General features: G+C 33.5%; 1 protein-coding gene, 1 long non-coding RNA gene and 1 pseudogene across 2 annotated transcripts in view; 1 reads left to right on the top strand and 2 right to left on the bottom strand.

Annotated features, from left to right (window-relative positions):
- Positions 1-24,116, bottom strand: part of MIB1 (MIB E3 ubiquitin protein ligase 1) — a 109,030-nt gene that overhangs the window by 23,730 nt on the left and 61,184 nt on the right. The window contains exons 11-12 of the mRNA XM_063077059.1: positions 21,293-21,490; positions 18,661-18,812 (exon numbers count right to left, since the gene is read on the bottom strand). Of these exons, the coding sequence (XP_062933129.1) occupies positions 18,661-18,812; positions 21,293-21,490 (350 nt within the window). The remainder of the gene's footprint in view (positions 1-18,660; positions 18,813-21,292; positions 21,491-24,116) is intronic.
- LOC134361883 (uncharacterized) lies at positions 7,158-10,387 on the top strand. The gene is made up of 3 exons (XR_010021495.1): positions 7,158-7,243; positions 7,751-7,959; positions 9,005-10,387. It is a non-coding gene; the product is annotated as an uncharacterized LOC134361883 (long non-coding RNA).
- Positions 23,588-23,964, bottom strand: LOC134362183 (large ribosomal subunit protein eL33-like; annotated as a pseudogene).

Raw genomic sequence — 24,116 nt, 5'->3', positions numbered from 1 at the left:
TACATTCCCATTACTCTGCCAATAATTCAAAGGACGGAAGGGAACGAAAGGGGAAGGAGAACAATTCCTCCTTTGAACATGCACTCTCTGCTGAGATGGAGCCATCATTTACTTGTTCTTCTGGTCTTGCATTCCATAAGTCAAAAAGCTAGGGAAAACTGAAGTCTCTCAGAAAGAAGAATCAATGGCTCAGAAAGTTATTAAGGCATTAAAACAGAAACAGACATGTGTTCTTTAGTCTATAGCCTATCTGCTCTCACCTTACTTTGTGTGTCTTTTTGCTTTTTCCTCTCAGAAGAATACATAAAACTGAACTGTCAGAACAAGGGAAAGAGTAATTCCAGACTATAGATGGAATTGAAAAATCATCCCAGTCTCTTCTATATTACATTCTACAAAGTAAACTAAATCCTAACATTAAAACGAAAAGTTCAGATTTTCAGGGAGCAAATTTTCCTTTCAGAACAAACCTATTCTGTTAATTGATCCCACTTACATAAATGTGTAAATTATACTATAAAATACGATAACTAAAATATCATCTGGCTGGCCAGTTAGCTCACTTGGTTACAGCATGGTGCTGATAACACCAAGGTCCAGGGTTTGATTCTTGTACCAGCCAGCCACAAAAAAAAAGGGGGGGGGAGATAAAATACCATCTTTGTTCCTCTCACAATACCAAGAAGATAAAAAATATACCATAAAAATAAAAATTGAAATGTGTCATTATTTAATTCAAATGCCTCATTTTAAACTGATTAAATAAATTATTACAACACTAGCAAGGTATTTTTAAAAGAAATGGTAATTTCTGATTTCCCATAGTATCAGTATTATATTGGCAAATGAGGTGAATACATCCAGTAGAATGCTATCACCTTTATCAGAACATCATTACATGGAAAATGATCACAGATTAATGACACTGTTCATTAAGATCATCCAACTGTCTTGTTTGCCTCTCAACTTCCAATTTTAAGTTAGCTTTTCATAGATTTGTTTTTGCCCTCAGCAGGAGAAGAAATCTATCAATCAGCCATCAAGAGTACTGTAATCCAGTTAGCAGTAATACATCTTTCTGTAAATAGTAATTTGCCATGCTGATTTATACATCAATCTCTTACAAGTTCATCCCAATCCCAATTACTTTACATCTCTAAACATGAGGCCCAAACCCTGGCCCTGTGAAGCCCTATCATTTTCACCCATAATATCTCTAGCTTGTACCTCTAATTCCAGTAGTCATAATTCATATCTGATATCAAAATTTCTACATAAATATTTTATAAATACACAAGGTTATAAATACACAAGGTTGCTATAAGAATTAAATGAGATAATGAAGGTAAAAAGAGCTTTAGTACAGAGTCTGCAACTCTTTAATATGAAGGGGTCTTCAAAAAGTTCATGGAAAATGCATATTGTGAAAAAACAGCATGGATTCCAAAAACGTTGTGCACCAAAATAAATTCCTACTAACTTGTTACAACATGTCTGAACAGAATCTAGTTTGGGGCACTAAGAAGGATAAGACATCAGTTTGAAAAGAACTCCTGTCAGAACAACATAAATTCTGCTAAAATTTAAGCAAGAACAAACATCAAATTTTTGAACCCTGGGTGGAAGAATGGTGAAATAATTGACATTTTATGAAAAGTTTATGGGGACAATGCCCCAAAGAAATCAGTAGTTTACAAATGGATAATTCCTTTTAAGAAAGTACAAGACAATGTTGAAGATGAAGCCTACAGTGACAGAACATACACATCAACTTGTGAGGAAAAGATTAATCTTGTTCACACCCTAATTGAAGAGGACCAGTGATTAACAGCAGAAAAAAAGAGCCAATACCACAGACATCTCAATTGGTTCAGCTTACACATTCTGACTGAAAAATTACAGTTGAGCAAACTTTCCACTTGATGGGTGCCAAAACTGTTGCACCCAGATCAGCTGCAAACAACAGCAGAGCTTTCACTGGAAATTTTAAACAAGTGGGACCAAGACCCTGGAACATTTCTTTGAAAAACTGTAGTAGGAGATGAAACATGGCTTTACCAGTATGATCCTGAAGCACAGTCAACGCCATGACTACCAAGTGGTAGAAGTGGTCCAGTCAAAGCAAAATAGACCAGTCAAGGTCACTGGCAACAGTTCTGAGGGATACTCAAGGTATTTTGCTTGTTAACTTCCTGGAGGATCAAAGAATGATAACATCTGCTTATTATGAGAGTGTCTGGAAAAAGCCAAAGCTTTAGCAGAAAAACACCCGGGAAAGTTTCACCAGAGAGTCCTTTCCACCATGACAATGCTCCCGTTCATTCCTCTCATCAAGCAAGGACTATTTTGTGAGAGTTTCAAGGGAAATCATTAGGCATCCACCTTACGGTCCTGATTTGACTCCTTCTGACTTCTTTTTGTTCCCTAATCTCAAAAAATCTTTAAAGTGCACCCATTTTTCTTCCATTAATAATGTAAAAAGACTGCACTGATGATTAAATTCCCAGGACCCTTGGTTATTTAGGGATGGACTAAAAGGCTGGTATCATCTCCTACAAAAGTGTCTTGAACTTAATAGAGCTTATCTTGAGAAATAAAGTTTACATTTTTTAATTTATATCTTTTAATTCCATTTTTCCCATGAACTTTTTGAAGTCTCCCCATAGTATTACAACTCAAAGATTACAGACCTATAAATCTACACAGTACAAATCCCTCTTTTCCTCTCTCCCCCCCGTGTGCCTCCTACAGTCTTAATCTTGGTTACCACTATAACCATTTAATCAACCATCCTACTCAGAAACAGGGGAATCAATCATTCTAGACTCTTTCCCTCTTCTTACTCACACATTCAGTTTGTCCTTTTAATTTGCCCTTTTAAAAGTAAACTATTCTTCCCTATTGTCTCTAACATTCTTTAGATAGGCTGGTCATGACTTTTCCTCCAGACATTTACAACAGCCCCCCTTCCAAATCTTCTCTCTCTCTCTCTCTCTGGTGGCTAGCTGGTACCATGACCTTGATGTTACAAGGCTGTGCTCTAAACAACTGAGCCAACTGGCCAACCCTCCAAATCTACACCTGCACACAAATTTGACTATTTCTCAATTTTCACAAGTCCAGTTACCAATATTCACCTAAAAAAATGCTTCCTTTTAAGTAAATCTTTTTAAAATAAGACTGGTCTTGATAAAAATATTCTAAAATATATTTTCCTACCTTAATATACTTTTTAAATAACATGACAGTAAACTTAATATTTTGTTGAAATTAATTACAGCAAAATCAACTCTTGATTTACTAAGTTGTGGAGAAACACTGCAGACAGCCCCAAATCAAAATTAATGCAATGGTCAACTGTCAAATAACCAGGAGTGGGTGAATTAATTTTTGTTGCTTTTAAATAAACTTTTTATTTTGAACAATTTTAGATTTACAGAACATTGCAAAGATAGTACAGAGAGTTCTCATATATTCCACATCCCTATTATCAACATTTTACCTTAGTATGGTACACTTGTTACAATTAATGAACCAACATTGATACATTGTTATTAACTAAAGTCCACACTTCATTGAGATTTCTTTAGTTTCATCTCTGCTCCATGTAATACACTCTACGCCATGTTACAGTTAGTTGTCATGGCTTCTTACATGCCCTTTGGCAGTGACAGTTTCTCAGATTTTCCCTGTTTTTGATGACTGACAGTTTTGAAGAATACTAATTGCATATTTTGTAGAATTTTCCTCAGTTAGAATTCATCTGATGTTTTATTCATGATTACATTGGGATTATAGGTTCTTGGGAGGAAGATCACAGAGGTAAAGTGCCATTTCACCACATCATACATAAGGTACATACAATCAACATGACATCACTCTTGATGTTAACCTTGATGAAGTAGTGTTTCTCAGGTTTCTCTGCTGTAAAGTTACTTTTTCTTCTATTTCTATACTATGCTCATTGGAAGGAAGCCCCTATGCACAACCCACACTTAAGAAGTGGGGCAGATATGCTCCATCTCCTTGAGAGTGGAGTATCTACATAAATTATTTGGAATTCTCCTACACTGGAGATTTGGGGTGGATTAATTTTAGAGACCTGTAACCCTCCCACCTTATTTAGAAATTGCCAACACCCTCAAAAAAATAACAAAAACAAATAATACAGGGCATCAAGAAAAGAGCCCATTTGGGGGCCCAGCCTGCAAGGTGAGCTAAGGGAAATTTCAGCTGAACAGTTCCTGGTTCCCCACCCTCATGTCAACAGCAGCAACACAGGACAGCCTGTCTCCTTTCCTTCAATGGGATAGGCAATCTTAGGGACACACAATATAACCATGAAGGCCAATTGTAGGCTGTTCTTTGCAGCACTTTAGTTAATTAAGAGGAGACTGTCCTTATGCTGCAAGCACGGAGCTCCACAGAGTTACTGAGATGAGGTTGTTACTAGCTCAACAAATCAATAATTTTATTGAGTCAATAGACTATAACCTGTGGAGCTTAAGAGCATATGAGATTTGAAGATATTTTCCCTAATGCTCAAACACTCTTCTTTATTTCTCAATGTGGTTGTTTTCCAAGAGGTTAAGGACATAGATGTTTTAAAGATAAGATCTTATTACCAGTTAAGCAGGCATCTGTGAATAGTGCCAAAGAAGCATTAAGTTCCGGAACAACTAATAGTGGTGCCTAGCATAATCCCTGGCACATGGTAGTACTCAAACGTTTGCTGAATGATGAACAAATGAGTTCTAAGAAGTACAGGGGACAAGCAGCTGTCTACACTGGTATGCAGTATTCAAATGGCACTGGGTCAATTTTTAGGGCATGCCTTGCTTCTAAATCAATCTTTCTTCAGAGACAGACAACATTTTTCCAAACAAACTATAGTAACTAAAGTGTGGAGGCCTTACATATTAGTATTACTTAATGCAAAAAGACATTAGAACAGCACTGTAGAACATATTAGGTATTTGATAAATTCTTGCTAAATTAATGAACAATCCCTCAAATAATAGTTAGGTAAAGCAGGTTAGTCCAGAATCCATAAAGGAACTTACTAAGAATGTTGATCAGTCACAGGTAGAAGTTCCTTTGGGCACCTAAAAGCAGGTTACTACATAACTTGAACACATTTTGTTGAAAAAGGCGTATACTTTTTATACCTAGTATAAAGAGCTCAAAGTTTTATTGAATGCAAGGAATGAAGAAACAGTCACATGAACAATCACCTTTCTGAATATACTGAGGCAAGAATGTTAGCAACTTATTACATTTCCAGTGTGCTGCTGAGCCCTCAAGAGTAGTAATTCCCTAACTCATTTCATTATTACAAATTAGAGCAGCAGCATAGCAAAGTGGTGAAGATCTCCAAGTCTGAATCCAAACCTGAGTTCAAATTCTGGCTCTACCCAGAATGGCTAGTGATTTGAGCAAATTATTTTATGTCTATGCCTCAGTTTCCCCATCTGTTTAATGCGAGAAGAGTCACAAATCCTACCTCATAGGGTTGTTATGAAAATGGAGTTAATATTTATAAAGAGCTTAGAAGAGTGCCTGGCACATAATATATAAGTGTTTGCTAAAAAATAAATAAATACCTTCACTGCTTCAAAATGGTTAACAAAAATGGGATAATTTAGAAACCTGAAAATAACCTATTTTACATTCTGAGACATGTCATCTTCTTATAATATGTGTAAAATTATTCCAATATCTAGAAAATCTGGCTCTTTACAACTGCCCGATATCTACAGAAGCATTCCTTATGTCACTATTTTAAAATAGCCACCCAAAATAATTAAACTGCTATTGCATTAAATGCTAAAGACAAAAAGAATGTCAAGGACAAACTTCCCCTATAGGAGAAGAAGCTTAACTTAAAATGGTTTTTCTTGAGTCTTAACTGAATCAATACTTAAGAGAATATATCTGAATTAATAACAAGGTACAGTTGGTTTCTCTTGGGCATTTTAAGGTTTGTGAGATTTTAAATTATATATCCCCAAGTTTGTTGAATTTGATGTTTAACATATTTTTCTCCTTGGTTAAAAAACTAAATTTCAATATCAAAATTTATTGTGAATATGCTATTAAAATTTAATACAAATATATTTTTCCTTTGAGACATACACTATGTAGCACAGTACAGACAGGTTAATGACTGCTTCAGTCTGTCGTAAAGTGTGTGATAATCAATACCTAAAAGCTATTTTGGAAAATTAGAGAGCCATGGCAATGGAAAAGGGAAGGGAAAAAATCACTTCACATATGAATATAATGTAGAATTTAATTCATAATAAATGCACTTTAATACATCTACAGGTATATTTAATTTCAACATAAAAGCACACAATTATTCAAAAGTATTCTGGATCCTGTTTTTCACGTAAGCACTACAAAAAACTAACTGAAATTGACATTGAGTTAAAAGTTAAGGAGCATTTTCAAGATTTCATTTACATACTACTCTCTTCTTCCTTAATGATCTCTCTCTACTATCAGTACACAAGTTCCACTTACCATTTCTATATATCTTCCATTCAAATACTATTCAATAAATTTTAAAAGCACGTATAGCAACAACTAGCTCTAAAGATAACCTTGCAAAATCCCTTCAGGCCTTTAGCTGTGTAAATAACACCATCCGTAACATTTTTTACCAACAGAAAATCAGGGTATAAAATATATTTGGGCAACAGAGGGATTTTACTTGTTCCACATCTGTCTAAAGACTGTCATGCATCCAGGGTAATTTTTTTTCTCCTTTTCTTTTTTCTCTGCAGTGTTTCTAAGTATAGTGACAGCCGCATCAGGCTTTCCTGGTCTCAGCGCAAGCTCAGTGAAAATCTGGGAAACGTAAGTGGAAACATTAGAGACCGCTTTATTTGGCAGTGCTTTAAAAAAGGGGGGGGCGGGCAGGACAAATGGCAAAGCAGTGTTTGGACCGCAGGACGAACAATCAATAGGCAGAAAGCAAGATAGAGGCTTCCTCAGCTTTTGGATCTACAATCGACAGCTGAGAGACTATTTTTTGCTATGGTTGACTAAATATGGTCAGGGAAGAGAGAGGCACAAGAGAGCCTGTTTGCCTGGGAGTGCATGTTTCAAATGCTTAGCTGCCTATAAAGCTGTTAACAGTTTAGCCTGTGGCCACTGAGGGAAGAATCTAAGTTAACCTCGGTAGTGACCATGTGGAAGTCCTGACCTCGCTTGCAGACTTGACCTCTGGATATGACAGGTAGCTTCACTACAGATCTATCATTTAATCTTGGAAACTAAAAACCAAAAACATCTCAAAGCAAGAAAGGTGCAGAATATTTCCTGAGAAGTCAGAAGAACCCAATGTATTCTGGTGGGCAAAGGAAAACAGGTTGAATGTCTACAGTTACTTGGGGGGAGTGAAGTGTTTTGTTTTTTGGTTTTTTGTCTTTTTTAGATTATAAAATTAACTTCCTCTGCAACTTTTTCCCCTCTTATGAGGCATGTCATCTAACAAGTAAGTTAGGTTCATTTTCTTGGCTGTTGTAGCAACCTTCCTTGGTTGCTTAACTTTTCCTACATATCTGTGCAATACTGGTAAATGACATTCCAAATCATATGGCCAATGCTGATTCAATTTTACTGTAGTTTTTTAAGGGGAAGGGGAGAACAAGGGAAAAGGCTTATTTGTTTTTTGTTTGTTTTTCAAATTCATCTTAAAAGGTGAGGCTCTGTGTTCACCGATATAGTCCCCTTATTTCACCAGGCTCATGAAAAGAAGTGCTGAATCAGCGAATAGAGTGAACTAACAATCAAGATGAGATGGCTGCTGCTGATGTGACTCTCTAGGTCATTACCTCTCTTCCTACTGCAAATGCTGCATGACACTAAACTTACAGGTGACAGAGTACCACGAGGCCTGCGCTTTTAGGGATGCTTATGACTTTCTGCATGCTTACCTATTACTGACTCAAGGTATGTTCTTATTGTTAAATTAAATTCTATCTACGCATAGCCTAATTTAACAGTTCAAGTTGAGAGCATATGTAGTGTAAAAAGGAATGTTGTTCAGATACCATGGCAGACAACTCTTGATCTCAAAATATACAAATCCATTACTGTCATTTACATTATTAAAGACTTAGTCTTTACTGTTTAAGATTAAATGATTTTGCATCCCTAGTAAAAAACGTCCTGCTTCCAAATTATGCTATCTTTTAAAAACTATCTATTTCAAGATTTAGTCAACCAATACAATTGATAGATCATAAAATACTTTTTAATGTTTACTATTAACTGTCCTCAAAAATGAGTCAGAATGTGCATGGTGTAATTCTAATGCTGCAATGCTGAAATTGCTGTGGCACTGGGCTACCTACTTGCTACATTCTGATTTGCTCTCTATGAGCTGCACTAGCTTTTTATCACAGGCTGCAGAAATTCTACTATCCCTGCCTTTTTTTTCTCCTTTACCAAATCTGAAAATTTCTTCAAGTTTTCTTTTAAATTAACTTTTTAAATACCATAATAATTAAAGACTACACACCAACTATAATTCCTTTTTATGCTAAATGATCAAATTAAACCCAGGTGCTCACTGGCTAAAATCTTTCATTTCTTTTAAGTGACACTTTGGAAAGGTTGACTGTTCTGCTAGTTACCCTTTGTAGTAAAAAGATTAAAGAATCAAAAGAAGCTAAATTAGATATTTATATTTCTATTTAAATTTGTTTTCAACCCAAACAGAAACACCAAAGTGCAAAACTCAGATAGGAAACTAATAAAGGAATAACAAAGAAGTCTTCAAATGAGGAGTTCTTATCTGTGACCTTAAAAAAAACTAACAAAAAATTCACCACCTTTAAAAATTCAGTTCGTTCACACTCATCCAGGTTTTTCTTTGTTGTTTCACCTTTAAAGTCTATACCAGAAGAACTAATTGGTTAAAGTTAAAGTTTTGAATAAGATATCTAGTTTGTGAAAAGAATTTGAACTGAACTAATTTGTTATCTTCTTGTAGGATCTAGAAACAAACCACAAAAAGAGAAGAAATTCGCTCTGAAGACACACTAGGCTGATCTTACCAATTTCTGAAATACTCTGTAAAACTTCACTGATCCTATGACTCTCTTGCAAAAAGAACCAAACCAGGACAAAGTTCAAAAGATAAGTCAAATATTTAGAAATGTCTATGTCCACCAAGAACAAGGAACCATAAATGGCATTAATGCCATGCTTCAGGTAAATTTGTCATAGAGTTTAGTATTTGAAAAATTAGTCTCTGCAAATGATCTACCACTGCTCTACATCAGTAAGCTGAATGTTTTACTAACAAATAGGAAAATAAAATATTTCATGTTTTTACAGCTAACAACTTAGTAATACCTACTCAGAGTACATACTTCTTTATGTACCCATATGAACATACAATGCTATGGAATGTAAAGAAGTATGTATTTTTGGTAGGCAATAAACCACCAACAGAGAACTAACCTACAGCTAAAAGAAGCCCTTGCTTCTTTCTACGTGAATGACCTTCATATGGTAAATTAACATAGTATCAAATAGAAGACCTCAGGCAATACTTACACCAAAAAAATGTACCTACTAGTTATAAATGAAAACTAAATATCGCTAAGATTTATACTTTGCGAAGGAGAAGTTCTACTGAAGTAGATTTCAGATTGTCATGAAACCCTTTTTAAATCATTTAACTTTAAAACACTACATTTTACATTTTTAAGTATTCATGTGATTAAATTTGCCTACAAAAGGGAAAATAGTATTATAAGCACAAAAGATTGAGGGATACACAAACCTATTTCCTGTCTCTACAATCTGATCTTAATTTAAGTATATCACATTAGTAAGACCAACTGACTTGTTAAGAAAAGTATGATACAACAAAAGTTGACTTCATTCACATTTTAACAGCTATTTCTTCACAAACTGATATATTTATAAGCTATTGATTTTAGAGGAATTTCTGATCAAAAGTTTTATTGCTTTAGGTTTTCTTTTTTGACAGCAACAGAGCAAAATCTTTTAAGAAAAATTCTACTGTCAAAAAAAAGGGCCCTTGTCCTCAAGTTTATCAGGTCCTTAATCCATCTCCACTTTAAATGTGAAGTTAGTACTTAATATTAACTAAAACATAAGATTTAAGCATGAAAGATGACAAAATTCTGGGCCACAGCTGTAAGTCAACAGGGTATATTAGCAACGGACTGCCAAATATTAGGAAAATAATAGTTTATTAACTGTATTATCTTTAAATTTGCTTTCTCCCCAGGGGGGCATGTGAAATGAAAACACTATTACGGTCAAGAACCAATTTATACAGATAGAATAATCATTTTTATTGGTACTGTATATTACAATTCAATTTTTATAAACATAATAGATCCACTACAGCATATTAGAGATCTCAAAATACATTTTTGTATTTTGTGCAATTTTGTATTATGTATTATTTATAAAATACTATAATAATAAAGCTCTTAGAAACAATTTACAAGCAGTACCTGTTTTAAGCTACTTTAGAAAAAAGAAAGAGAATACTAGTATTCATATATTTTAATCATTTCTTACTAGAAGTATTTCATCTGGAATATTTACGCATATATAAAAAGCATAATAATATTTAAATTTTTTGTGTGTCAGATATTGAAATGACTAAATTTAACTATAGTTAATTTTCTGTGTTTAATAAGACAACCAGTTAATAGAAAGATGACTTATTTTATCGGATTATAAAAAGTGAGAGAATGACTATTAAATGTGGTAATATATATTATTACATGTTTATTAGAAATTATAAAAAGCACATGATTTTAAAATTCTACATTTTAAAAAAAGAGATTAGTTCAAAGCTTAACTAATTTTTCATGTTCCACTGGTAAGTTTATGTGTACATGTCCTAAATACTAAACACTGAAAACATATACCTCAAAAGTACAGGTTCTTCTGTAAAACTACTCAAAGAGTATTACTCTACTCATGTTTAATAATGAATAACTATATTAGTTATTCCACAGGTATAAAAGTTTTTAAATAATTCTTTTTAAGGATCCCAGCAACTAAGAATCTCTTTGCTATAATAATGAGTATATAATCTTTAGAAAATAAAATGACATTCATTTTAAAAAGTAAAATTATACACTGATTCTGATACTTACAAGTTTAAGTTAACATATCTAAGAGTATTTTCAATCACTCTAAAATGTCACACCCATCTCTTAGATCAGCTGTTCATTTTTAACCGAGTACATATTAAACTCTGGGCATCTGCTGACACTGGTGTAACTCAAACATTTCAACTGTCTCCCTGACAAGGATAACAGATGCTGACATTATCAAATGCTGTACTATTTTTTTCCCATGGCCTCTCCTTGCCCCGATATGGCTGGTATATGAAACTGAACTGCCATCCAAAAGCACACTTGAGCAACTGGATCTTCTAAACAGCTCCCATATAACTAGTAAAAATAGAAGCCAATGTTATTGCTATCTTCAGCCCTTAAGTTCAAGCAATTTAACACCTGTTTCACTTCTATTAGGATAAATAATGGAAAGAATTATAGCTACATTAACTTCACCAGCAGCATAATATCAAATGACAGATGCAAAATATACTTAACATAAGAACTGTTTGCATATTGCCTGAATCAGTGCTGACCTCCAGGTTTAGTTTAAAACAGTAACTATAAATAATATTTTTTACTCTTTATATTTCACTGAGAGCACTTACCTTATAAACAAACTATAATTTATCAAACTTTATTTTATGCAAGTATGTCTCAGAAGACATCCCTCCCCTGATACTGAAATTAATAGTGAAACCACATTATAACAGACATTTAGTCTACTGATTTTAAAGAATTACTCAAGTGGTAGGTTCTAATACTCGAATTCATGGGTTGCAGCTAACCACAAATCAATGTACTATTAATTAAGCTGATAATGAGAAGTTAACTACACAATCTATACCCAAAATTACAGAGACTTTAGTCAAGAAAATAGATCTTTAAATTACTAACCTGTGATTGGTAACACTACATAAATAAAAACAAAGAAAAATAGCTGGCATGCATGGCAGTTCCTTTCAACACAAGTCCAAGCAATACACTGAATACATGTGTGATCTATTTATAAACCAAAGGGCAGAGGTGGTTTCTTAAGGGCACTCATATTTCTCCACCTCCTGCCAGCAACTTGCTATTAGTCCTCAAGCAGTGGCAGTACAAAGGTGTTACTAACAGTACTCTTCCCCAAAATATTAGCTTAACTACTTAAGTAATCTGGTTTACTATCTAGAGATAAACAGAAAACATTATTCTGAAATACATCAAGTCTACTTGTTCCTTTAAGTGCTGTTGGTTTTCAAACAGCTTACTGTCTACACTTAAGAATTAAACAAAGACGTTGAAAACAAAGACGTAATATTGATAATTTCTTAATGCGTTAAAAAGGAGGTCGAAGTTGAAAAAACTTCTGAACTGTGAGAGCAGGAAACAGGAAAAATGTCTTCGAAACAGAAAATTTTACATTCAGTGACTGAAGCACTGATATGAAAATTTCTAACACTTGTAGAAGGTCCATAATGATAATCTTACAAATGAAAAACATTTAACTGTTTTGGATCCCAAACTAGCAGCACTACAATGCTTTGCTAGAGCTGGTAAAATGGAACCAAATCGCCTCTTCAATGGATTTGGTCCCCTTCAACCAGCTGTAGCTATGCATTGATTACTACAGGACCACCAACGTTTTCATTTATGAATATCAATCACACGTCAACGAATTTCAACTTATTTAAATTATTCATATACTGTGGCTAAAATCAAATAACTTGTTACTATTAATTCTACTTGGAAGAGGTATAGTGGTTAAAAAATGTTTATTAAAATCTTTATGAAAAATGTGTGGATGACTTAAGAATTTCAAATAAAATAATTTTACTTATTTATGGACTCTTGGTATTAAATTCCTTATCCTTCAGAAAAGAAATGGCCATGAAATGTACACTATGCTTCATAATAAAAAATTTTTTTAAAAAAACTACCTTCAGAGGAAAAAAAATATCTGGGAAGATCACCTAAAACCCACCTGAAAGCATAATGAAAATGCCACAGTGTGGTTCACACAGACATGTGCATATGTTAAATTAAAGAAAATTATAACATTATATAAAATAACACTCTACAAATGTCAAGTCACTATCTTCCATAGCATTAGCCTTTATCTTACCACTATTTACCTGTATATTAGCAGGTAACGTGTAAAAAGAATATCTTTTATTTTCCTGAATGTTAGCAGGTAAGGTGTAAAAGAATAAGGTATAAAAGGAATATCTGTAGAATATCTTGTGGAGGGACTTAAGCAATAAGTATGTAGTTGTTCTGACCCTGAACCAAAGGTTTAATAAACCTCAAAAGAGAAAGAAAATGCTAAGCATCACTACTTTTTACTCATGAAAATATTTCACCTCTCCATACCTGTTTACTCAACTGTAAAATGAAGATCTCTTCTAATAATAAAATCTATGACTCCTCACTCTGTCTTCTTTGCCCTTTACAAAAAAAAATACAGACAAATCTCTCTCTCAGTGGAGAAAAACGGAAGTTAAGGGAAAATGACAAGTAATCCAACATCTATCAAATTTTCTCAATGACCACAATAAAACTAAAGATAATTTAATATTCTTTAATAAATAGAAACAAAAATTTCAGCAATTAATGAAGGTTATGGAAGGCAAGCAGTAGTTTAAAAACCCAGATGTTCACACAGTCCTCAACTCCTGACCACTCTTCTACTTCAAAGTGAAAATCATCCCCTAAAAAAATATAGACAAAAGGAGTTATACAAGAGTACTTCAAAAAGTTCATGGAAAAATAGAATTAAAAGATAACATGAATCTTTCCGCAAACTTTTTGAAGTACCTTGTACATAAATAAATCTTATCACTTCATTCAAGTTAATAGGACTTCTTGCACATATTAATTACATCTCAGTCAGTCACATTAAACACATTTATGTATTACAAGGCACATAGTATTTGAGAGTAGATGCATGAACATATACTAGGGAATATGGATATACTATCAGTATACTATCATTTAACAGACCCAGCTATTTTTTATTACAGCACAATGCATGTTCAGAGTTACAAGGAAAGAAAAACATTAAACACCAAAATATGGCACACATTTATCAAATCTTCCTACATTTGACACAGTCTTATTTAACAGACCGTATTTTGGAATTTAAAGAGTTATTAAATAATGGTATTATAACGTTCTAGAGAGAAAATTATGAGTTGCTCACATAAGATACAGCATATGTCTTTGTGGGAATAAATAAATGAGTTAATAAAAAATGCCCATGAAGTTACCTAAGTATTAACCTGAAAACATAACAAGTACTCATATATCATGATTATAGAAAAACTGATAAATAACATTATATAAAGTAACTTCATAATATTGTTATCAGTACCCCCAAAAATACCTATCAATTGTTTTTAGCAGCTCTGCAGAGAATACTGCTGACATTAATATTTTCATGCATCTGAGGGAGCTCTAAAAATTAAAGGCAGCAAAAAATGCAGCATCCCCACAGAAAGTACCTAAGTAACATGCTGATTAATACTAATCCAAAGTAATTTAGTTTTCATTTTTATCAGCAGAAATAATTTTTGCTCAATTTAAATCTGAAACTTTACCTGTATACAAGGAGAGAAGACAACATGGCTAAACTCTAGGAGAAAACCTGCCTACAAATATCAAGTATCAGAATATATACAAGCAGCATTTTTCTTAGTTAAGATTTCTTAAAAACAAACAAAAGAACCCTACTATATTAAAACATGTCCCAACAGCTATCCCGAAATGCTCCAAGTTTCATAAAGCACAACCAAAGTACTCGCAGCAAAAACATATATTCTCCTAATACAATTCTAAAAGAAAACAAGTGGCTTTATAACTCTTTTTCTATTAATGTCTTTATTTCAGTTACTGTCATACTATGAGAAAACATCAAGATCAGCTTTGAAATCTAGAATCTATACTGATCTGGACATTCTCCAAAAATTTAGGACATCTGGACATATTTTGAAGACCAGGAAAGTGACTTTTCTTTTAGAAAACACATCCAATAATTATTAACTCTACTGTGTTATCGATCCATTGCTGAAAAATTATTATTGCCAACTAAAAGCAAAGCCAGGGAATAGAATGGTACTTAAACTTTTCCACATTTTTAACCATAATAAATGGAAATAATTATAATATTAGTACTGGTATTAGATAATACCCACAATGATGTAAATAATTTACTGTAGAAAAACACATACATCCTAATAAAAGAAAAAACACAAAAGTAGCTAAGAATTATACTAACTAAAGTGAAATCAATTGCAATCAAAATAAACTATACATGAAGTCTGACATTAAGCCAAGTTATACTAAAGAAGTATAACTGTAGCATCAAACAAAGATCACAAAAAACAAATTGCTACAATTCAAGGCAATAGATAATTAATCTATAAAATACTTATAAAAAAGGAGAAAATGTTGGCATATTTGTTAATCACATTCAATATTTTATCCAAAAAATGGTAAGTTCATCAGGTTCTAGCAATACTAATGTGCTATATCTGGTTTTCTAAAATGAGTGAAGAACAAAAAGGTTATTTGTTGTTTTTTTAAAATTCTGACTACATTAAAGAAGATTCCAGCTGTCTTTTGACATCACTGGTCAGTATGGGAAAGGAAAGTCACCTTTAAGAATAAGAAATTTGCTATGAAAAAAGAAAACATCACAACTTGCAATTACAACTGATATATAAGTTATATCGTCTTCGATACTCTTCAGTGTCCAATTAAAAACACACTCTATCTGGCAATCTAAAGTCACAACTATCTAAAATGTCTTAAGGAAGTAGGAATAAAGAAGTGTAGTTTTAACCACAGAAGCACCACTTTGCTGTAGAATGAAAGCATTTTTTCCTTTTTTTAAAAAATGTCACCTGACACCAATTATCTGGCTGGAGGGAGTCACTGTTATAAATTTTCAGGGGAATCCTCATGATTTATGCAAGAATTGAAGAAGCAAATTTTCTCCTCTTATATGCTTAGCATTACTGAATATATTGACATACAGTACATTACAATATTCATCATTATATATTATTAATGAATAATAATATACATTATCGAATATGCCTATTCCCCCAAAAATGAAACAATTCAAAACATTTAAAAGATACTTGTTTCCTAAACAGTTCAGTTTCCAGTTTATTTTAAACTTTATGATTTAATATTGTAACCTAAGTTCCCTCAATAAAATCTCTTTTGACCATCCTAATCTGAAATAACTTCTGTTTGAACTTCTAACAGTTTCTCTACAGAATTCATTCTGTAATAAATCATATAATATCTTGTGATGTTTAACAGTGTCCTCACTGTCAAATTAAGACTAACATTTAATGAGCGCCTACTATTATTCAGAGTATTGTGGAGGATGTACAGATGAATATGGGTGACAACAATTTTAACAGAAAGAAACACAGAAATGCATATAGTAACAGACAGCACTAAGCAGATAAAATAAAAACACAAAACAAAGAAGTATAGAGCAAGCAGAAAATAGTTTAACTTCAATGATGGATGAGATACAGGAGGCTCTGGAGGAAAGATAATTAGGATAAAGAAGGGGTAAGTGCATCCCGATGGAAGAAAATGCCTCCCCTCTCCGCAAAATGGAGAAAATGTACCGCTTATTTTAGGAAAGTAATGTAATGCAGCTGAAGGGCAAGATGGGCAGAGGGATTTTAATTGGTGGTAAATAAAGTGAGACAGGCTCAGGACACACCAGAAATGTGTTCAAATGCCAAGCCATGATGTACAGACTTTATTCTATGTGGGAACAGGAGAGGGGAGCCATTAGATCTATGCTTCCCGCCCCACCCCGCCGCCCCAGTTGTCCAGTATAGGGATCTGAACCCTTGACCTTGGTATTACAATACTACACTCTGAGTAATTAAACCAGCAAGCCCAATCTACGCTTTTAGAATGATAATTTGGTAACTGCACAAAAGTTAAACCAGGGATAAAACTGAAATCAAAGAGAACAATTAGAAAGATACTGTAATAGTCTAGGTAAAAGTGGTGAGTACTTAATTAGGTCAGCAACAAGAGGAGTAGAAAGAATGGGGTGGATTGGAAAGACTAATAGAATAAATATAATTTTAGAACTAATTGAAAGTTGAGAATTAGTGAGAAAGCAGTCAAAGACAACCCCCCAATGAAGCAGCAAGGGGGACAATGTATTAATACATCACCCTTAGTTAAATCACTCACTAGTCACATGTTTCAGTCTTGCCTAACAAACATACCATAATACACAGTAATATAAAGTGGTTTAAGAGCTATGATTCTGAAGTCACATAGACTTTGCCCAAGTTCCTGCTGCTTCACTAATCAGCTATGTGACCTTGGGTAAATAAATTCATCTCTATAAACCTCATATTCTTCATCCATCAAATGAGGATATTAACACCTGCCTCAAAAAGCTGTTGAAAGGATTAAGTGAGATAATGCAAGTGAAGCACTTAGCAGAGGTGTGGCACATGGCAAGTGTTATCATCATCTCCTATTTGAAGGGCAGGGAACATACAATACTATTCCGTCTTCCTGACAATGCAAAAGTATGATGTGTTCAAATATTTGTAATTTGAAAAAAAAAAACCAAGACATGATTTAAAACATGTTCATTCATTTCATCCTGTATTATATACCCGTTTTATTAATACCAACAAGCAATAAAATTCTTTTGTTTTCTGTGATCACCCTCTAGTGGTGATCTTAAGCTAAAAAATGGCAAAAATATTAGAAAGCTTGACATAAAACACAGTAAGAATAAGAGCTCAGAGCAGATAAAATTATCAAAATAAACAAAGTGAACATTTTCCTCAGTCAAGATATATATAAGCTTGACTGAACTATCAACAGAAGACACCTAATGCTGAATTTCCTAAAATGCTTAAGGTAAAGTTGTTTCAAAAAATGAGTTCATGGAAATCTCCAGAATAGGCACAGCTAAGCATTTTCCTTTTCTGTGGGACTCTGTAGATCCTTTATGAAAATTTAACTCTCCAAAAGCTGTCCTTCTCAAACTTTAACCAGCAAACACTTTTTTCAGTAGAACACTTATTACTTTAATAACAACTGGGGGACAGCCATACTAGAACTTTACATAACTAATTACATTATTAATAACAAATTAGGTAACTTAATATTTATTTAACCAACATTTAAAAAAAAAAAATTACCATACAAACGGATAACACAGGATTAGAGGACACCCTGAGAATGATCTTAAAGAAACATAAATCCCAAAATGAAATACATTTTAATTAAATCTTTAGATATAAGCTAGTACTCCTGATATTTTATATAATCAATCATTTCATAACACTTGTATTAGTTTAACCATAAAAATCATCATTTAAAACTAATCTACTGAATGAAGGCCATAATTTCCACAGCCCTTTAAAATGACTTAAGATACTAAAATAAGCTAAAATTATTTCCTCATCAATATCAGAAAAATAAAACCAACAAGAGAAAAATATTTTTAAATTGCACCTAAAGTAGTACAAGATAACATGTTTACCTGGGATTTCCCCTTAGTGCAGCATGATGTAGAGCATTAAACCCATTATTGTTTGTGATGGTAACATCTGCTCCAGCTTCCAAAAGAACTGCCAGGATATCATCACGTTTCTTACTTATTGCATCATGAAGAGGGGTATCACCTTCAGAATCCTTTTTTTAAAGTGTAAAGAGACTTTTCATTAGTTATTCTTCAGTTAATCATCACATCTATTAGTAACACTTATACTACATTATTAATAAAGAAAAAGAGGCCATATCCAACAACTATCAATAAAATATCATGTTCTGTGTTAAATATAAAAACACATGCAAGGGGCTGGCCAGTAAGCTCAGTTGGTTAAAGCGCAGCCTATAACACCAAGGTCAAGGGTTAAGATCTCCATACTGGCCAGCCTTCAAAAAAAAAGAAAAAATGTAGTCAAGATACATTAGCCACATTATAATAAAGTCATACTCAAATCTAGGTGAAAAACACAATAAACATGCTACAGCTTTCCAAAGAAAAGGAAGTAGCCTCAAATTAAGTCAACTAATAACCAAAATTAAAGAGGTAAATGAAATGGCTGCCAAAAAATTAAATGAGTTTAAAATGGCTACCATTAATTGTTATACCCTGAAATTCCATACCAAACCTACACCAGTCTCAGGCCCTGTAACAATGAATTAAAAATCAGTGGTTTTCAACCTTGGCTATATGTTTGAATGGCTAGGGAGCTCTTAAAACTCCTGATGCCCAGACTGTTCTCCAGATCAACTAAATCTTTGAGAGTGAAAGCCAAGCATCAATAGTTTTTCAGAGCTATCCAGATGAATCTTTTACAGTCACGGGTAAGAATCATTATTAACCTAAGTGTTTTCAAAGGGCAGGAAAGTGACTAGTTAGCTCAAGATAAAAAACAAATGTAAACAAAAATTTAGCAGTCTCAAGACTGTCTACCTTTTTTTCAAGCTGACTACCTTTTACATTAATCAACTGATTTAGCAATAAGCTCTTATTCTTTATCAGTTATCTGAATAAATGAGTAATTTAGACCTCATTCATTTCATAGTTTCATAGATGCTATTCTCAGTAGTCATATACAAGTACAGCCTACCTGTCATATACCACGCTGCCAAATCCAGCTTGCCACTTGTTTTTGTAAACTAAATTTTATTGGAACACAGCCACACTCACTCATTTATGTATTTTCTATAGCTGTTTTCATTCTACAATGGCAAAGTTGAATAGAAACTATATGAAAGCCTACAGTATTGTCTGGCCCTTTCAGAAAAACTTTGCCAATCGCAGGCATATATTCATCCATCCACAGAAGGAATTCCTAGCCCAAATTCTACTCAACCATCCACCTTCGATCCTCCTATATCTGGTGGCATTAAAAATTTGTAGTCTTCAACTTGAGATGGGCTCTTAACATGACTGGAGCTTCTAGAGGTCCCTGATCTGTTCCACGTTCTAATAATGCTTTCTCTACTTCCCACCTCCCACTCACACTCATAACAAATGACCCTGCCTCCCAGTTCAAACGAAAAAGTCAACAAGTATAAATTCCCTCTCCTTCAACAGACTGACATCCCCAGTTCCTACCCCCATCCTCCAATCCTGCCACCCACTTATAAGGCCATACCCTGACAGTTCCAAAATGGCTGCACTTCAGAAAAATTACTTTCTAAGAACCATCCAGCTTAACAAAATCTCCTATTCTTTCAGGTCTTCTCAAGCCCACACCCCCACTATTCCTGTTCTTTATTACTTCTGTGAGAATTATCTAAACTACAAGCTACTTAAGATCTTAAACCAACCCTCCCTTTTTGTTTTACTCATTATTGAGTTTCCAATTTTAAAAAAAGTATTTTTTACATATTCAAATAGTGTTTATGGACCATTTTTATTTAAAAATAATATGCTATTTCAAGCCTATTCTGTTAAAGATCACGACATTAAACAATCAAAAAAGGAACCTAAAAGTTGGTAAACTATGTTCAAGAGCTATTTTATATCTTATTTTCCTATAAAATTAAGTATTCATACCAAATTTTAATCTGATAGGTATGCAAAAGACAGGCTGCTTAGTAACCAAACGGTTACAGACTACATTTCCCTTCCATATGTGGTTTAATTCATCTGATTGCTAAAACTGTGGCCTTGAAGAAGTATTTCTTACGTGATCCTTGCTTCAAAAATTAGTTCCTACTATAAATCAACCCTAAAACCCTACATATTTTCCAAAACAGATAATCTCCCAAGACTAGACCAAGACCCTAAAATAAATTAAGCTACAATTAAAATAATTTAGATAGTTATGAAGTAATTATTATGAAATACAGCCTATTACACTTCTTTAAGCTGCTAAAGCTCACTGTCATGATCAATAAAGTTAAATCAAATCATGAGCTGATATTTTTGCAAGGAAACCCCACCCTACTCCCCAATCTAAACTCAATCAACTGACATTTTCTGATATAGGGCTTTTCTAAGAAGGAATAGCTGCCAATTTTATAACATCCTATACCTTTGGTATCATTTACTATGACGGACTGTAGAAAAAAGAACTGGTAACAAAGGAATTTAGTGCTTCTCTTTAATAGGATTTTAGCAATACCTGCAGAATATATTTCTTTAAAGGTTTTACCTGGAGACTAGGATGACAGCCAAAGTCCAATAAAGTCTTCACAACCTGAAGATGACCTTTATTGACAGCAATATGAAGTGGTGTCTGTCGGCGCTTGTTGCGAGCATTCAAATCAGCACTGCCTCGGTGTAGTACTTCTATAACAGCACCTTCATCTCCAAAAGCTGCATGGTGAACTGCTCGATCTCCATCTTTATCCTAAACATTAGCATTTAAATTTGAATTAGTGAATACTTTATAAACAAAAATAAAAATTGAAGCTATAATAATACACCAAGAACCAGAGAAAAGAAAGCATAGAGTGGGGCTGGCCAGTTAGCTCAGATGCTTAGAGTACAGCCTTGTAACACCAAGGGCAAGGGTTCAGATCTTCATACCAGCCAGCTGCCGAAAGAAAAGAAAACATACAGCAGAGCCAACAAAATAATTAGAAACTGTCTTGAACAGTGATTACCTACAAAGATAAATGATAACCTAGATCAATAATATTGGACAAATAATTATATATTTTTTTCCATTTAAAAACTTTTACAAAGACTTTTTAATGACATAAAAATTATATTAATGGATTCCAAACAGTACAATTTCACTTAGCCTTAAGGGCGGGGGGGAGAGTACTGATATACATGTTAGCATTGGTTTTGTATAAATGGTGAACATACACCTTTCTGAATATTCGAGAACAGAAAAAAAAATTATTAAAAATAATTTTAAAAATATTAAATACCACTTTTAAAAGATAAAAATGAAGCATAAACCAGCAAAATTCCTTAAATCCAAAATTCCAAAGCTGCTTCGGAGAAATCAAATAGGTTTGCCTCACCTTCTGTAACAGGCATATTTCTGAAGAAATGAGAGTACGGGAATAACCCAATTGCTTGATTTTTTTTTATTATTAAATTAAAAAACTACTTATTAAAGGAAAAAAAATGCCTGAACTGCACTATTAAGGTAATATACACAGTTCATACCAAAAAAGAAGTATCATTATCTTCAGATTCAGGTGCAGATAGAGAAGGGTATTATAAGGGTACTGTCTATATCCCAATACTACATTCCAAATTTTGACACCCACAAGTAAGCATGCTCTAAGTCTTCCTCCAGAGCAGTAGTCCCCAAACCATGGTGCAAGCCTCTGGTAGTCTCTCTAGTTTTTGCAAGAGGTTTGAAAATCCATATGGTACCCAGGATTATCTAAACTACTTTTCATAATGTTAAAATACTAAACTACTTTTCATAAAGATAACAAGGATTATCTAAACTACTTTTTATATTGTTATGATTAATATATTTAAAACAAATAGTTCATTCAAAACTGAATTCAAAGTAGTTTTTGGTCTTTGCATATTTTCTCAAACAGCTATTAAGTACAAAATCACTTATGTAGGAATCCACAATAGTTTGACAACCATTCTTGAAAAGATAGGAAATTATGACTCTGGGAAATTTCTACCTTACTAATATTTCCAGCTGAAGCAGGTTAGGAGTTTTTGTTACCTATCAATCTTGAAAATAAAGAAACTGGCAAACAAACCACATGAAAGATTTAAGATTCAACTCTTGTACCCAAGCAGTATTATATTTAATTATATTTACATTCCAGAAAAACAAGCTTGTTACAAAAAAAAAAAAAAATGTGTAAGTATGTACATATATGTGTGTGTGCATATGTAATTAACCTCTCTAATAACATATTTCAATATTTTAGAATCTTGTAGTTAAAAAGATTTTCCTAACCCCCAATCTGGACTTTTTTCCTATTAAAATCTTAAGACTATCTTACGGTCCCTCTTCCACTAAAAAAGAGAACATCAAAACAAAACAAAAAAACAATAAAAAAGGGAACATCAATACACTAACTCTCACTGAATGAAAGCAGGAACTATTTATGAAGTGTACCATATATTTATGGTTGTTAGAAAACCACTACTGAAACACTTTTATACAGGACCTGTCAACAGTTTACATAAAACAAACAAACAAAACACTAAAAAATTAAATATGCATGTATGTCAAAAAGAAAAACTTAAAGATTATGTAAAATACATACAAACTCTAATAAACTACAATTAAATTTATTTCTAACTTTCTCCTCTAAATTAGGAAACCTCAGTTGCACCACAACCTTAACTTACAAGTTTTGTTGCTTTCTTCTTAATCCTTCTTAACTACTCCAAATAAACCTAAAACACAGCCTGTCTCTGTTACTGGTACCAAATGAGAATCTTTTTTTTTTTTTTTTAATCAAGAACACAAACCCACTTTTATTTACTATTTACATTCCATTTAAATCCTTTAAATCCTTGAGGAGTTCAGCATCACAGAAATTCTGTGTCCAAATGCCTTAGCAGGAAGGCTGCTTTGGAATTTGGCACAAACCATGCCACTATTTCCATGGGCAGAGTTACTCTCCCCAGATTACTCTGGTCTTGTTTGGTTTGCCATCAGGAGTCACTGTGTTGTTCTTTGCTTTGTACACATAAGCACGTCTCTTGCCCAAGTAAAATTCAGTTTCATCTCGGGCATAAACACCTTCAATTTTAAGAAGAGCTGGGCGCTCCCTTTAGTTCCAGAGACCCCCCTTATAGACAGCAAAAATGGCCTTGGACCACAGCCTTCCAGACATACTGCCTTTTAGAAGTCCTGTTCCCAGCAGGCCTCCACAGGCTCCAAGATGGAGGCCCAAATGAGAATCTTAAGGGATAAGGTTATAACTGACTTCCACAAGATTATCTCAAAGAATCTGTGAAGGGGCCTCAAATTAAATCTAAAACTGATCTCAGTTTCTACCCTTCTGCCCCCTTCTATCTCTTCTCAACCCTCC

Source organism: Cynocephalus volans, chromosome 13, assembly GCF_027409185.1.
Source record: "Cynocephalus volans isolate mCynVol1 chromosome 13, mCynVol1.pri, whole genome shotgun sequence".
Classification (NCBI taxonomy): Eukaryota; Metazoa; Chordata; class Mammalia; order Dermoptera; family Cynocephalidae; genus Cynocephalus; species Cynocephalus volans.
The sequence above is the reverse complement of the archived record's forward strand: the minus strand, read 5'-3'. Positions and strand labels throughout refer to the sequence as shown.